A 13,856-nucleotide genomic window follows, 5' to 3' on the forward strand; every position below is an offset into this window, starting at 1 on the left:
TCAGTCCTCTATTCATTTACAACAAGCTCCACAGAGTGCTGAGGTGTGCTTAGCGGCGCTGGATAAACATTAACCTGATCAGACTTTGAAATGACCCGCTGCTAAGGATGTCCATCCATCTCTCTGGTACTTTTCACTTGCTAAATCCAGAGTCTGGGCAGAAGCATGGCCTTGTGGGTCATTGTAGATTAAATTGTTTTACTCATACATGTTTAAATTATTTCTATTATTATTGTTGTTGTTGTTACTGTGTTGCTGATATTTGGCCTTTTTTTAACACTAGAAAGGTCAAGTCACTGTCAACTGACTGCTGTTTTGAATTTTAGCACTGAAATATCTCTGCATTCAAAATGTCTCTCCATGGCTTTTCTCAGACCTGCACAGTGTTGTTAGGTTTTCAAAATCATGCAATGAAATATACATTATTATTATATTTACCACCTTCAATCGATAGGCTGTTTGCCTCCTCTTAGACCCCCAAAATCTATTGTTAAAGTCACCTCCAAACGTCACGACCCTAAGTGAGTTTAAAGTCGAGCTTTAGTGCCATTTTGTTGCCAGTGTCAACAACTGGTCAGGTGAAGCTGCTATTAGTGCATCAGCCCAGCTGGACATTGGCAGTGGGAGGTGTGCCTGCTCCCTCCGCCTCTCAAAGGTCATCCAAGGTATGCTAATGTGAGTCCTGATGACATCACCGGGGGAATATAAGGGACAGGCAATGGTGTTTGGCAGCAAACCTCTCTGACTGGAAACCCGAGGAAGCCGCGAAAACCCCTCCTGCCTCCACGTTTTCCCCTGTGATCCTGGGATACAAGAAGACCCGCGCTGGAAAACATGCTGTTCTGCCACTCACAGCCTGAATCCTACCACCAGCAGTCTGCTACTTACATTAGGTAAAGCCAGTCTCATGTTGAGGAGCTGTGCAGGTTTCACAAACCTGTGGATTTCAGGCATTTGGGTCAGAAGGTTATTGCTACAGCAGATTAAAACAAAATGTCAGTGTATTTATTTGTCCTGCAGGGTTACTACTACTTCGACCTGACACTGATTTTGTTACAGATTGTTTTCTACAGTAATGTTGCCTCTAACAGCTCACTTATCCATTTTGTAATTCACTTTAATATGATTTAAATTCAAATTGAACATTTGAAATTAAAATGTTAAAATTAATAACAATGGTTAATTTTTAAAGGGACATTGCATTCAAAATTGGAGACTATGCATTTTCTTCTTTTAAAAATCTTATAATTAATCATGCAAGATAAGCAGCTTTAGCTCAATGTATTGCTCACTGCTGCTGCACCTTTTCTAAGTAACAATGGTCTTTTTGCACCTTTGCTGAAATGATTAGATAAAAGGTGAAGCAGAGGATAATCACCTCCTCTTCTGTCTTCCCTGCTAAATCAATGATCCACTCTGCCGTCTTCTTCTGGTCTCTTTCAGAGAGGCTTTGGCGCCTTTCCTGAAAAATGAAGAAGTGCGGCACATGGCAGAAAGTGGAGCCAAAAGGACTCCGTTCCAGTACGTTCTGTGTGCAGCCACCTCGCCGGCTGTGAAGCAGCAGGAGGAGACTCTCACTTACCTCAACCAAGGTAGCTATCTGTCCTCCCAGTTGGCTGTCTACCTTGTCTAAATGGATCAGAGCTCATTTTGTTGCATGTAGGCCCACCAACAGAATTAGACTCTCTTCATTAAAGCCTACTGATGTGGCAATTCAAATCAAACTATCCAAGTTCATTTCTCCTCACAATATGTGCTTTCTGTGCACAGCAATCATTAGACATGACAGCCATTACAGCCCTAAGGCTTAGGCTAAGCCTAATGAAAACCGTGTTCCCTTATTTAAAGGGGAATAAGAATCTAAGAATTCATATTTTCCTCTAGTTTGGGACCCTGCAATTAATATTTGTGAACAGTAACAACTCTCTCCCCAAGCCAGAAACCAGAGAGCCGAGACTCGAACCTACAATGACATCAGCATGGAAAATCTGGAGCTGTTCAGTAGATTTTCTGAACTAAGAAAATGTTTGTGTTTTTATTGCCAGATTAACTTTATTCTGTAGTAGTGTTATCACTTCTGAACCCACCTACTTAAATCACCTGCAGAGATTCCCCTCCCACCCCATTTGATGCTCTTACAGTTGTTTTCTATGAAGCAGCTCCAGATGTTCTAATTCGATGCCATCAGAGGTTCAAGTCTTAGCTGTCTGGTTTCTGTCTGTGGTAGAGAGTTGTTACTGATCACACATATAGACTGCACTGACTGCATTTGGACCATAGGAATGGTAGGCTATATATGAATTCTTCTGGTTTTCCCCTGTAAGCTTTTGCATCAACAAAGGGACACGCCTTTTGAATTACTGACTTACTACAACTGCACCCCATTCGATTTAAAACACATCAGGATTATGAAATGATCAGATGTTCCATCATTAGTTTGTCAGAGCAACATGAGCTCTTCCATGGGTGTGAATTTGTCTGACTTCCATCTTCTCATTTTTCCCTCCTTTGTTTTTTTCTTATTCTTTCCTATTTTGTACTTTCTCCTTCTGTTTCACATTATTCTTAACCACTGGATTTAACCCTTCTGGTTGCTTTTTTGTTTCTCTCCTGTTAAACTCTGACATCATTCTTATTTGTGCTTTATTCACCCTGCAAGTTTGCCCTGCTTGCTGTAATTTGGATTGAATTCTAGTCCAACTATAATGGAAGTTAGTGCAAGTAAATCTGTACTGCATTGTATCTCAAAATCAATAGGATGAAAAAGAAACTGATAAATGAGTTAAGAAAGTCCACTCAGGCACATTTACAAGTAACTTTTGGCCTGGTGGCACCTACAGTTACATTGCCATGGTAACGATGGCATGTATTGTGAATAGGATTTTTAGTTTTAGTTTTAAACAGTTTAGTTTTATTACTTTGCTGAGAAAGCATTGACAGCTAGTCTATTGGGCCCTCATTAGCTGTTCTTATGATATTGCCTTGTGATACTGGTACTAGTAGAATTTCATGCATTATAATTGATTAGTATGGAGATATATAAAGGTTTTGTAGGGGCTGGCCTTGACATTTGGCTTAAAAAAGGTTTTTAATTTGACTCAATTTCTACCCCCACTTGCCCCTCTTTTCTGATTGACTGATTTCCCATTTTTCAATTTTAATCAGGTTTGTTTTAATGTTTTAAAATGTAGGTCAGTCCTACGAAATCCGTATGCTTAACAGAAAACTAGTGGAGTATACAGATATAAGCAGCAAATATGTAAAGGTAGGTTAAAGGTATTGTGTATGTCTGTTTTTTTGACTTTCTTGTGACCTCTTCCTCTTTCTTCTCTTTTCTGTTTATATGTATCCATTTCCTGGTTTGTCACAGGTTCCGCAACCCTCCCTTCCACTTCAGGGGTGGGGTGCCGTCCTTGGAGACCTCGGTACTATCACCCAACTTAATTCTGCTCTGTCCTAGATATGACACACTCCTTACAAACACACAGCTCAGCTCACACACACACACACACACACACACACACGCACACACACACACATACATCACTTTACTCTCAAGTCGACTTTGCCCCCCTTTTTTTTTGCGTTTTTGTTCGTCTTAACATGCCTTTCTGCTTTTGTCTGCACTACTGGGACTTATTCATAAAGACTTGGACATCTTCACACTTGGCTGATAAAATGTATTGCTTGTTTCTTTATTCAAATGTGAAAATGCACATTTCAGTACAGCGGAAGGGAATAATGACGCCTATAATCACCGGTTTTAACTTTTCATTCATTTGCTTTTGGTTCAAAATCCTGGTAAAGTAAGAGCTGTGTTTCATTATTTGAAATAAAAACAAGTGGTATATTCAAGATGCCATTGGTTTATGAATAAAACCCATTAGTGGCGCATTGCTCTTATCATGCTACTTTTATATTCATCATGCAGGTTGTTTTGTCATGTTGAGCCAATGTATCTTCTTAAAGTGTTATCACATTTCAGATGGGAGTGAAAAGAGACTGAACTTAGAGTAATAATACGCAACATTTTCATATAATTAAATGTGATCACTAGTTGATACAATACAATAATAATTCATTGTATACCCAGTTTTTGAAAGTTTTAAAATTTTCTGTTATAAACATCCGGCGTCTGGTAAGTCTTTCCCGCACAGGAAATGATACGTTTTGCGTTTGCGGTTTGTTTGGAATAAACAGAGGAAGAAGAACTGGGTAGTTAGCATGAGCAGTGATAGCCACCATGGGCTGAACAGACAAAGAAAAGAAAAACTTGCATCAACAGTAAAATCCAAGCTCCGCCCAGACTGTTTGATTGACAGGTGATCTGTGGGCAGTGCAGAAACACCACGGCAATGAGCGCCGAGCACCAAAGATGGCACCAAAAAAACAAGAATGTCGCGGATTACCACTTTAATTTAAACTAAAGATTTATGTCAACACACTCACTTAAGAGTAAGGAGAATCATCTGGCTGAAGGCAGTCTTGTATGAGTGGGTCCATTTGAGATTCCTTTGTCGTCAGGCTGCTATTGGTCGGGACCATTATGTTAGCTGTGGCAGCCTAGCGACACAAGAATGAGACAGGTGGCATCTCTGCAAACAGATGAGGTTTCCGAGTCCGAGGCCCTTTGAGTCCCGGCGGTTAAGTCACGCATGAGCCTCCCTCTGTAAACAGGCCTGACGCTCCTACATGTTCTTACAGCTTGTTAATTTTATGATTTCTTTTATGCCCTGGCAGGATTTTAAAAAAGGTTGTCATTAACTTAATCATAATGCCAGAGTGGGGTTATTCATTTTTTTCTGTTTGTTTATGGAGAAGAGATAAATTAAGTAGTCTACATCTACTTGAAATAGCGACACCCACTTGTTCCTAAACAGATGTCTACAATTGACAGACATAGGACATGGGCTTTCTTGAAAGGCTGACTTTGTCTTTGCTCAGGGTTCCCACAGGCATTGACAGTTACTGGATTTGTGAAAAATCAAATAAGGCCTTAAGGCTTTTGGAAAATGAATGGATGGCCTTGAAAGTCTGTGATTTTTTTTATTGAAATATATCACGCAAATTCATCAGTATGCGTAAGCTTCCTCTGTCCTCGTATCAACACTTCCAATCCAGAGGTAATGGAGTTTGTGATGGAGATTTGTGTTGGATTTCATGACATGACAAGATCATGAGTAAAAAACGGAGGCCTCTATGATACCTAATTTTGACCAATATTATGTCTTATACCCCAAAACATGCCAATTTTGAGTACTTGGATTTCACCAAACTTCAAAGTCATTGAAAAGTCCTTAAATTTGATGTCCAAGTGAGTGTGGGAACCCTGTTTGTTATCGGGAAAGTTACTTTAACAATCATCCTCAGATGTCCATAAGTAGCTCGTTGGTACTGTGTCATCTTCCTCATGGGAATTTGTGGATGTCCTTTCAAAGTGTGACTTTGACGGGCAGAAACGGAGACGAAATTCATTGTGAATTTCCAACTCCTGAGCATTGCCTACTGAAACTGCCTCAGTATGTTTTAAGGAATGAGGGTAGCCTTTTTCGCACTTTGCCCAACAGTCCGGCTGTTTGGCTTTTTGCGAGCTGCCCCCGGTCATGTTGCTGTGCCTCCACCCTAACGCCCGGCCCTGCCTGTTCACAGAGCATTGTGCGAGTGGTGTTTCATGACCGTCGGCTGCAGTACATGGAGCACCAGCAGCTGGAGGGATGGAGGTGGAGCAGACCCGGAGACCGAATCCTGGATATAGGTGAGTGTGATTCCACCAACCCATGATGTAATATATGCCACTTGTTTTATCCAAAGTGCCTTATGGTACCTTGAGCGCATAATTTCTTTTTTTTTTTTTTTAGCATGGGTGGGCTTTAATTTTAATATCGGATATCGGCCAGTCATGTCGTCCACTGCCGATACGATGGCGCATGATCATTTAAATGCTGTTTCAGAGTTTTTTTTTCCACCCTGCCAAGAATAAAATTGTGCTTGTAGAGTGCTTGTAATTTTGAGGGCATAAAAAATGGTCAAATTTAAATGGTAACTAAACCCCAAACCCAAATCTGTGTAAAGTCTGACATCTAACGGTGAAAAGCATGTTGCTGAAATAGCCATCTGCTATTGGCTGATCTTTGGTGCCAGGTGATGTCACCTTCTATAGAGTACAACAGGTGGTGACATCACCTGGCACAAAAGATCAGCCAATAGCAGATGTCAATTTCAGCAGCATGTGTTTTTACCATTAATGTCAGGCTTTACACAGATTTGGGTTTGGTGTGTGTTTCTCATTCACTGTGGGAAAACCGTCATTAGCACACACTTTTCCCCCAACGTTTTCACTAATGACCAGATTAACTGATTGATTGATTCATTGACTGATCTTGATGGGCAAAGTAAATAAGTAACATCCTCACCTTCCTCAACAACTAGCGTCAACATGCCCCAACTAGCGTCAACATGCCCATGAGCAAGGCATTTAACTGCTGACCGCTCCAGTGTGGAGCTGCTGGCTGCTCAGAAACCAAAAGTACAATACTGGGGAAATACTGAGCATGTTTTTAATCAATTCTCCTGGTTAAGTAAGGGTTTGAAATAAAGGTTGACTGACTGACTCATTACTTGCAGATATCCCACTGTCGGTAGGGATAGCTGAGCCTCGTGCACACCCTCTGCACCTCAACACCATTGAGTTCCTCTGGGATCCTGTCAAGAACGCTTCCGTTTTCATCCAGGTACAGACATACTCCCACCAACTTCTGGGACAAGTTGGCCTTGTAGCTCGATCTTTGGAGTTAGAGTAGTGTGGAACGTTTGAAATGTTCATACATGTATGACAAGCTTCAAGTTGTAAAGCATCTCCTCTTCTCTTCTCTTCTCCTCTCCTCTCCTCTCATCTCCCCTCCCCTCCTTGTCATCTCTCCTCTCCTCTCCTCTTCTCTCCTCTCCTTGTCTCCTCTCCTCAGGTCAACTGCATAAGCACTGAGTTCACCCCCAGGAAGCATGGTGGGGAGAAGGGGGTGCCATTTCGTATCCAGGTGGACACTTTCACCCAGAACGAACATGGGGAATACATGGAGCACGTCCATTCCTCCAGCTGCCAGGTCAAAGTCTTCAAGGTAAGGCCATCATCCTTTTTGTTTATCCAAGCCCATCCAGAATGGAGGTAGTTTAGGGTGAATTAAATTCTCTGGACCACTGAAATGTACTAGCATTTTGAAGTTGAGTTTATTTTAGATATGGAATTGAAATCCATATTTTGCTTAGTAAAGGATAATTTTAAGTTTAAACCAATCATCTAAGTTGTCCCTCTCCTTTACATTATTCCCTGTGGTTTCTGCACACAGTCAGCGTAGTTAGAGATATCAGCACTCATCCTCCCTTCAGAAGAAGCCATTTGCTGCCATTCATTCTTGTACAAAAACAACTTCCACAGGCTTGAAAATTTCCCAAATCCATCACAGTAAAGACAAAGCCTCAATTTGGCTTTGTTAGAGTCTGTTCTGTTTTATCTGTATTTCGCTCAAGTGGAGGGTTTTCCTCTCATTATTACATTACGCTCTGCTTACTGTCAATCACATGACACCCACATGAAGAAATGTATGTCTCTTAATTTCAAGCTAGGTTTGACACTGTAAAAATGTCTATTTTAAAAACAAAACGAAAAGCAAGAAAATGTTCAAAAATAGTTTCACGTGGCATGCATTGCAAAATAATTGGGGGAAATGTAACTAGACGCTAACAGAAGTAAATGGTTTCTAGCTCCTTTGTCTGCTGTCCTCTAATTAGATTGTCACAGCAACAATATGGCCATATGATGGCATCTGAGTGATGTAGCTTTATCTATCTGTGACATGCATTTACATTTGATTTGCTCTCGTTTTTCTGAAAGCCAAAAGGAGCTGATCGCAAACTGAAGACGGACAGGGAAAAGATTGATAAAAAGGCCCTTCAAGACAGAGAGAAGTACCAACCGTCCCATGAAACCACCATGCTAACAGAGGTGAGATGCTGCGTGATTCCTCCAGCCTCATTGCATACCTGTTACAGCAGATTTGAGAAAAGCCTTTGTTTTCATTTCAATAGTACAAGTGTTACTCTATTGATCCCACAGTGGTAAATTCTGGATATATATGGATATTGTATCGTATCATATTGTATCTCATCTCATCAGCACTGAACTTATACAATCGTTATGCCAGCCAGTATATTCTATTCCATTTTAAGTTAATAGTACTTCACACTATGTTAATGTGTTGTGCTCTTTTTATGCTGTTCAACTTCAAAGTGTGTGTTTAACCTCGCTTTGGTGCTGGGGTCTGTCAATGATTGGGACTGTTGGTGTGTCAAGTTTAGTGTCTTTGCAGGTCAAGTGACTCAGTGGTGTCTGCTTCAGCCATAATCTGGTGTGTCATTCAACTAGAAGATAAACAAACTGTGTTAGGCTGTACAGTAACAGATATACAATATACTGTATCTGTTTCTGGGGGGGCAAAAAGGCTACCAAATGTTTATTGCTCAGTATTTAAAAAATGCAACTCATTATGGGTTTAATTTAACTAACTGATATCTCCAATTATGATCCATAATGAGTTTGATTTTTGTGCCTGCAATCATTGGTGTCAATACTCCTCAAGTGTTTGTGCTAAAACATACAGTTGAATAATGGCAAAAAGTGTGCAGAAGTACAAAGTACATCAGGTAGGCTATGCTGAAAGTTAATCTCTCTCTGCCTTTCTTTCTGTCTCTCTCTCTCTCTCCGTCTCTCCCAGTGTTCCCCATGGCCTGACGCCCTGAACCTCAGCAGCAGCAGCAGCACTCCCTCCCCCGTCTACCACAGCTCACCAACCTCCTGCAGTTTCACAGATGGGTGAGTCCACATTCACACTGAATGTCTGCATTTTATCAAACTCAAAAATGATTTCTATCGGTTTGCTCCAATCCCATGAATTTTGTTAGGCAGAACTATATCGGAGAGCTGCAGATTAGCGTCAGAGTGGACTGAAAGATGTGGGTGTTCTCATTTAATTTAAGACTGCAATATGTAATTTATTACTCAGATTGGCTGGGTTTCAAGAATTGTACCAACTGTCAAATAATTCTATAACAGAAAAAGCAGCAAAATCTGTAAATTCTCAACTAGGATCACACTTGGGTTTACATAAGAGTAAAGGTCAGCTTATTTATCCACTGTATCAGCGGTGCAATCCTTTTGGACCTCCCTGTATGGCTGCTTCAGGACATGTTACTCAACACTGTTAAGAGATCAGCCAGGCATCTGCTCTTTCAAAAGCACAGGATTTTTCAGAATATGTGCTATATAAACAGAGTTAAAAACAAAGACTTTTCATAAGTAGATAAGTAAAATAATAGATGTGTCTCAGAGCAGTAAGAACAAACGCCTCAACCAATCACCCCGATGTTGTTCTCTCTTCCTCATGTGCATGTTTTTGTAGCAACTGCTCTCCAAACCAGCAGGGGGAGCTGCTCATGCCCGGCTGCTCTGATGTAAGTAACAGAGTAACGGTGCAGTGTGAAAGTGTTAATGCCGTTGCTCTCTTATTCCTTTTAGGCCATTATTTGGAGACAGTGGATGCTCTGCTGCTATACTCATTTCAAGGGCTCTTCTTCTTTTTGACATGTAGCACCTTCTGCCATCGTCCTCGCCGCAGGACACTCAGCAGTGGCTGCACCGTCACAGGTTCTCGCCTTTCTCAAGGCTCTTCTCCTGCTTCTCAGGTAACATGGGTAAAACGCACACCTTAAGATTTGACAGAACAGATCTTCACAGAAAGCCATGATGATTTGTGGAACACATCAAGGAGTGCACAAGTCAGAATGAGCAAAAAGTTCAGTTCACGATGAGTCAGTCACAGAAAAAACATTATGAGGAATCAACCTTTGGCAGGGAGTAAGCTAAGGAGGAGATTCTCTCTATAGCTGTGTTTGTCTCCCCCATCATCAGAACAGAGGAAAAGGTAGAACAGGGCAGAAGACAGATCAGACCCGATGTGGAAAATTAGATTTTCTTCGAATGTTGCAGGTGCTGATCTGCTGAGGATGAGCAGGGAGGATCTGATCCAGATCTGCGGCCCGGCAGATGGCATACGCCTCTTCAACACCGTCAAGGGAAGGTGAGATACAGAAGTTAAAATAGACTGCTGTAGGCTTCCTACAACTGTGATAAACAATGAATCCTGGCAGCGAGAAGTTCCTTGGGTAGCTAATGCAATAATGCTGAGGCAATGATGAACTTGGGCAATGTTGCCCATCAGCCTTGCCTAAACACTTGTTTCATTTCCCCTTTTCAGTAAACTGGGACAATTGATGCAATGTTATTTGAAGTGAGTTTGGAGTTAACATAAACACATAGTAAGGGGGATACCTCCTCAATACCTTGCATTACTTGCTATAGCGTTCAGTGTTCAGCGTTCAGCGTTCAAGCAGGCAACATGAGGCTAAAATAGAGCCTTGCTGAGTCCCTGAACATATATACTACAATATATAAGTTAAGTACTAGTATTACATTCTCTTTTCTCATTTTCCAGGTGTATTCAGCCACGTCTCACCATCTATGTGTGTCAGCAGCAGAGCAGAAATCAGCCTCCCATCAAGCCGGGGGGTGGAGATGGTAGGTGCACAATTAATTGGATGAAGCAATGCAAATGATTTGTTTAATTCTCACCATAATCATCAGGCCAACTCTTATGTTGGATTTATGTCAAATCAGTATGTCCCAGTCCTCCCAATCCCAATGCCCACATTTGAGTCATGGAATATCGGGGAATTTTCTAAATGGGTCACTGTACAGGAAAATACCAGAATGTATTTTCCAACTTGTTTCACACATTTAGGCTACTGTAGACAAGACTGTCCGCCCCTTTAGAACTTTTCTGACCTGAAAAACAACATTAACAAACCAGGAGGGAATAACATTTTCGACTTAGTTATGGAGAAGTTTACATCAGTCTTACAGTGAGATCCATACATATATGCCTTCTGATTTTCAGTTTCTCTCCTAAGCCTCTCTCCCTGTCTTCCCTGCAGTCTACCACGCTCTGTACCTGGAGGAGCTGACACTGCTGGACCTGTCTGAGAAGATCGCCATGCTGTACAGCGTCACCCCACAGCAGATCACCCACATCTACAGACAAGGACCCACCGGGATCCACGTCCTGGTCTCCGACGAGGTATAGCTACACGTCGCCTCAAACAACCAGCTACTCTTCAAATCCTAGAAACGTTTGTAAATGAGTGGTATTTTGTGTACCATAACATTCTCAGACACTCACTGTGATTCTCTTGAGTAGTGGTGAAGTAACAAATAAAGCTCAAAATGGAGGTCAAGAGAAAGTAATGAGGATACGCAGGTTTCCATGGCAGCAGGCAGGGCGAACAGGGTCGTGGAGTTGACTGGCTATCTCCGACAGAGATACAGAGACCAGGTTTTATTTGTTCCTCCGTGTCTCAGCAAGGGCCAGACCAGCTATATCTATCCAGCTACGTATACTAATGACCCGCCATAAAAAGCAATGGCATAGAAAATTTCTCATTAACCAGCCGAGCTTTAAGGGAACAGAGGAATGTGCAAACTAGCCTACATGCAGAAACCAGTTCTCTAGAGCTGACTATTGTTTCTGGGGGTTTCAGATTGTTACGTTACGTTAGTGTAAATAAATCACAAACACCCCTAACAAACTGGACCAGACTTGGGTGCAAATACTTGTGATCCTTTCAGATACTATAAGGTGATGGACTGAGCTTGCCCGGCACCAGGTGACCTCTCTAGTTGTCCAAATAAAATCCTCTTAACGCCACAAGTCAGATTCACAGATGAGGCTTCTTATCCATTTTGCCCTGTGTCAGCGATCATTATCATCATCACATTAACCGAAGGTGATAAAGACAAGGTGTAGAGTTTTGTTCCTAAATGAGATATCTGCCATTTGGAAAAAACAGTGACACCTGCTCTTACAAAATGATATATAGCATAAAATAAAACAAATTATGATACCTTTTAAACGGTAGTGGGGTAGAGAGGTGTGGTATGTAATTTACAGGTATTCAATGATGAACTCCAGGTAAAGATTTTTATATATATAGCATTTTAGAAATGGTAATCAACTCTGTTCATTAATTCCATCATTTATTCATTCATTCCAGATGGTGCAGAACTTCAGGGAAGAAACAAGCTTCATTATCAGCACTATGAGGGGTAATGCTTTTTTATAATCAGCATTTCACTTCACAACACACAGTTTCATGTTTTGGATCCATTTATTGTCACGAATGTGAGGAGGGGGGCTGGACCCAAACGCAAGACCAGCTCAGAGAACTGGGGTTACGAAAAAGGCTTTAATGAAGAAACTGAGGCAACATACAAAACCAAGGCAGGCAAATCCAAAAAGGCAAAAGACAAAACCAGGCCGACAGGCAAAAGGCAAAACTAACTAAAGGCTAACACAGGGTAACGGAGAACAAGACAGGTAACACCCACGTGACAACTCAACAACGAAGTGGCAAAGACTACAAGGAAACAAGACAAGATATACACGGACAGACTGATACAAATGAGGGACGGCTGGCTGGCTGGCAGGGGAGAGTCCAGGAGGTGAAACAGGCAGGAGAAGAGGGAAGAACTGGGCTAATAGGTGATGGAATACAGGTGTGTGGGAGCAGGAGGGGGGGGAACAGGTGATGAGGGGACATCTGAGGACATCTAGTGGAAGTCTACAAGATGGCAGGGCAGGGGAGTGACATGAAGTGATGGACCAGACCACTAGAGCAGACAGGGGCAGACAATGACAGGACACAAGTGTTATGCCCAGGCTAGGGGAACTGGACACAGCAGAAAAAAGTGTGACTCCCCACTTTCCCCCACTCCCAAGGAAGACCAGTAAAGCTGTGTAACATTCAAAAGTAGCAGATTTATTCTCCGGTTTCTTTGCTCTTCAGGGTGGGCATAGCCAAAACAACAAACAAAGGAGTACCAAAACCCAGGTCTAACTTACCTACCAAGAAAATAAAGATAAACAAAAGAACATTGTAACTAACCTAACTCCCTAACCCAAAACAGGAGAAAAACTGTAATGAAACAAAAAGGCTACCCACCCCTACAGACCTGGAGCTGCCACTTGACTAGGTATTTACAGATAACAGGGAGTCTTCAACTACAGCAACTGCATACAAGACACTGGAGTTGGGTTACGCCTGGTCTGGCCGGTTGGGAGCAGGGAAGAAGAGAGAGAGCCCATGGAATTAGCTGTCCTCAGCCTTATATCACTGGAGCTGTCATCACAGGCCAATCAGCAGTCAGGACACACCCCGCCAATCACCTGGTTCAGCCAATAGTGACACTCCACCTGCAAACAATTACCCACACTCCAGAAACACTACACTACAGAGAGGGAGAGAGAGAAAACACATACATACTACAGAACATGCCAGTATAGATGACCCCACTGGGTCATAACACAAGGGCTAGGGCTGAGATCACAAGGGCTAAGGCTGAGATCATCCATCCTGTCTACCTTGATTGTTGGTATTTTGGAATGATTAATGAATGATTATGGTATTGTTTTCTGTCTTTTCTATTTCCCAGACGAAAACACTGATGGCTACCACGTTGTGTTGAAATGACCAGCAGGTATTCAGGAGCTAAGAGTTTCAACATCTGGCGGATTCAAGCTCTACAGCATTAGTGGAATTGTATAGATTGTTTATAAGTCTCCCTACACTGCAATAGGTGTCATTTCCCAAGACTTACAGTACAGTAAAATGCTCTTGAGCTTTTAGTTTACTGTTAAGTTTTTGTTTGTTTATTTCTGTTTCATTTGTATTTTTGTTAAGTTATTGATTCA

The 13,856-nt window shown here is 41.8% G+C and overlaps 1 protein-coding gene across 1 annotated transcript; it reads left to right on the forward strand.

Moving 5' to 3' along the window:
- The first annotated feature begins 834 nt into the window (after positions 1-834).
- On the forward strand, positions 835-13,635 carry tfcp2l1 (transcription factor CP2-like 1). The gene is made up of 15 exons (XM_071524831.1): positions 835-893; positions 1,444-1,592; positions 3,192-3,265; positions 5,650-5,755; positions 6,625-6,731; positions 6,963-7,115; positions 7,889-7,999; positions 8,769-8,866; positions 9,453-9,504; positions 9,642-9,735; positions 10,040-10,130; positions 10,545-10,627; positions 11,044-11,186; positions 12,160-12,211; positions 13,598-13,635. Exons 1-15 carry the CDS (start codon positions 835-837, stop codon positions 13,633-13,635), a joined length of 1,410 nt encoding a protein of 469 aa, XP_071380932.1.
- Positions 13,636-13,856: the final 221 nt, after the last annotated feature.

The sequence above is a fragment of the Centroberyx affinis genome, unplaced genomic scaffold, assembly GCF_046629955.1.
Source record: "Centroberyx affinis isolate AG114_WGS23_722 - 3 ecotype Tasmania unplaced genomic scaffold, CSIRO-AGI_Caff_v1 ptg001235l_1, whole genome shotgun sequence".
In the NCBI taxonomy this organism is placed as follows: domain Eukaryota; kingdom Metazoa; phylum Chordata; class Actinopteri; order Beryciformes; family Berycidae; genus Centroberyx; species Centroberyx affinis.

What these genes read in the sequence shown, in the direction of transcription:
- tfcp2l1 (XM_071524831.1), top strand. Translation starts at nt 835, where the DNA reads ATGCTGTTCTGCCACTCACAGCCTGAATCCTACCACCAGCAGTCTGCT. An exon ending in CAGTCTGCTACTTACATTAG is followed by an intron (nt 894 to 1,443) that starts GTAAAGCCAGTC and finishes GGTCTCTTTCAG; the next exon opens with AGAGGCTTTGGCGCCTTTCC. An exon ending in GCTCTTCTCCTGCTTCTCAG is followed by an intron (nt 9,736 to 10,039) that starts GTAACATGGGTA and finishes CGAATGTTGCAG; the next exon opens with GTGCTGATCTGCTGAGGATG.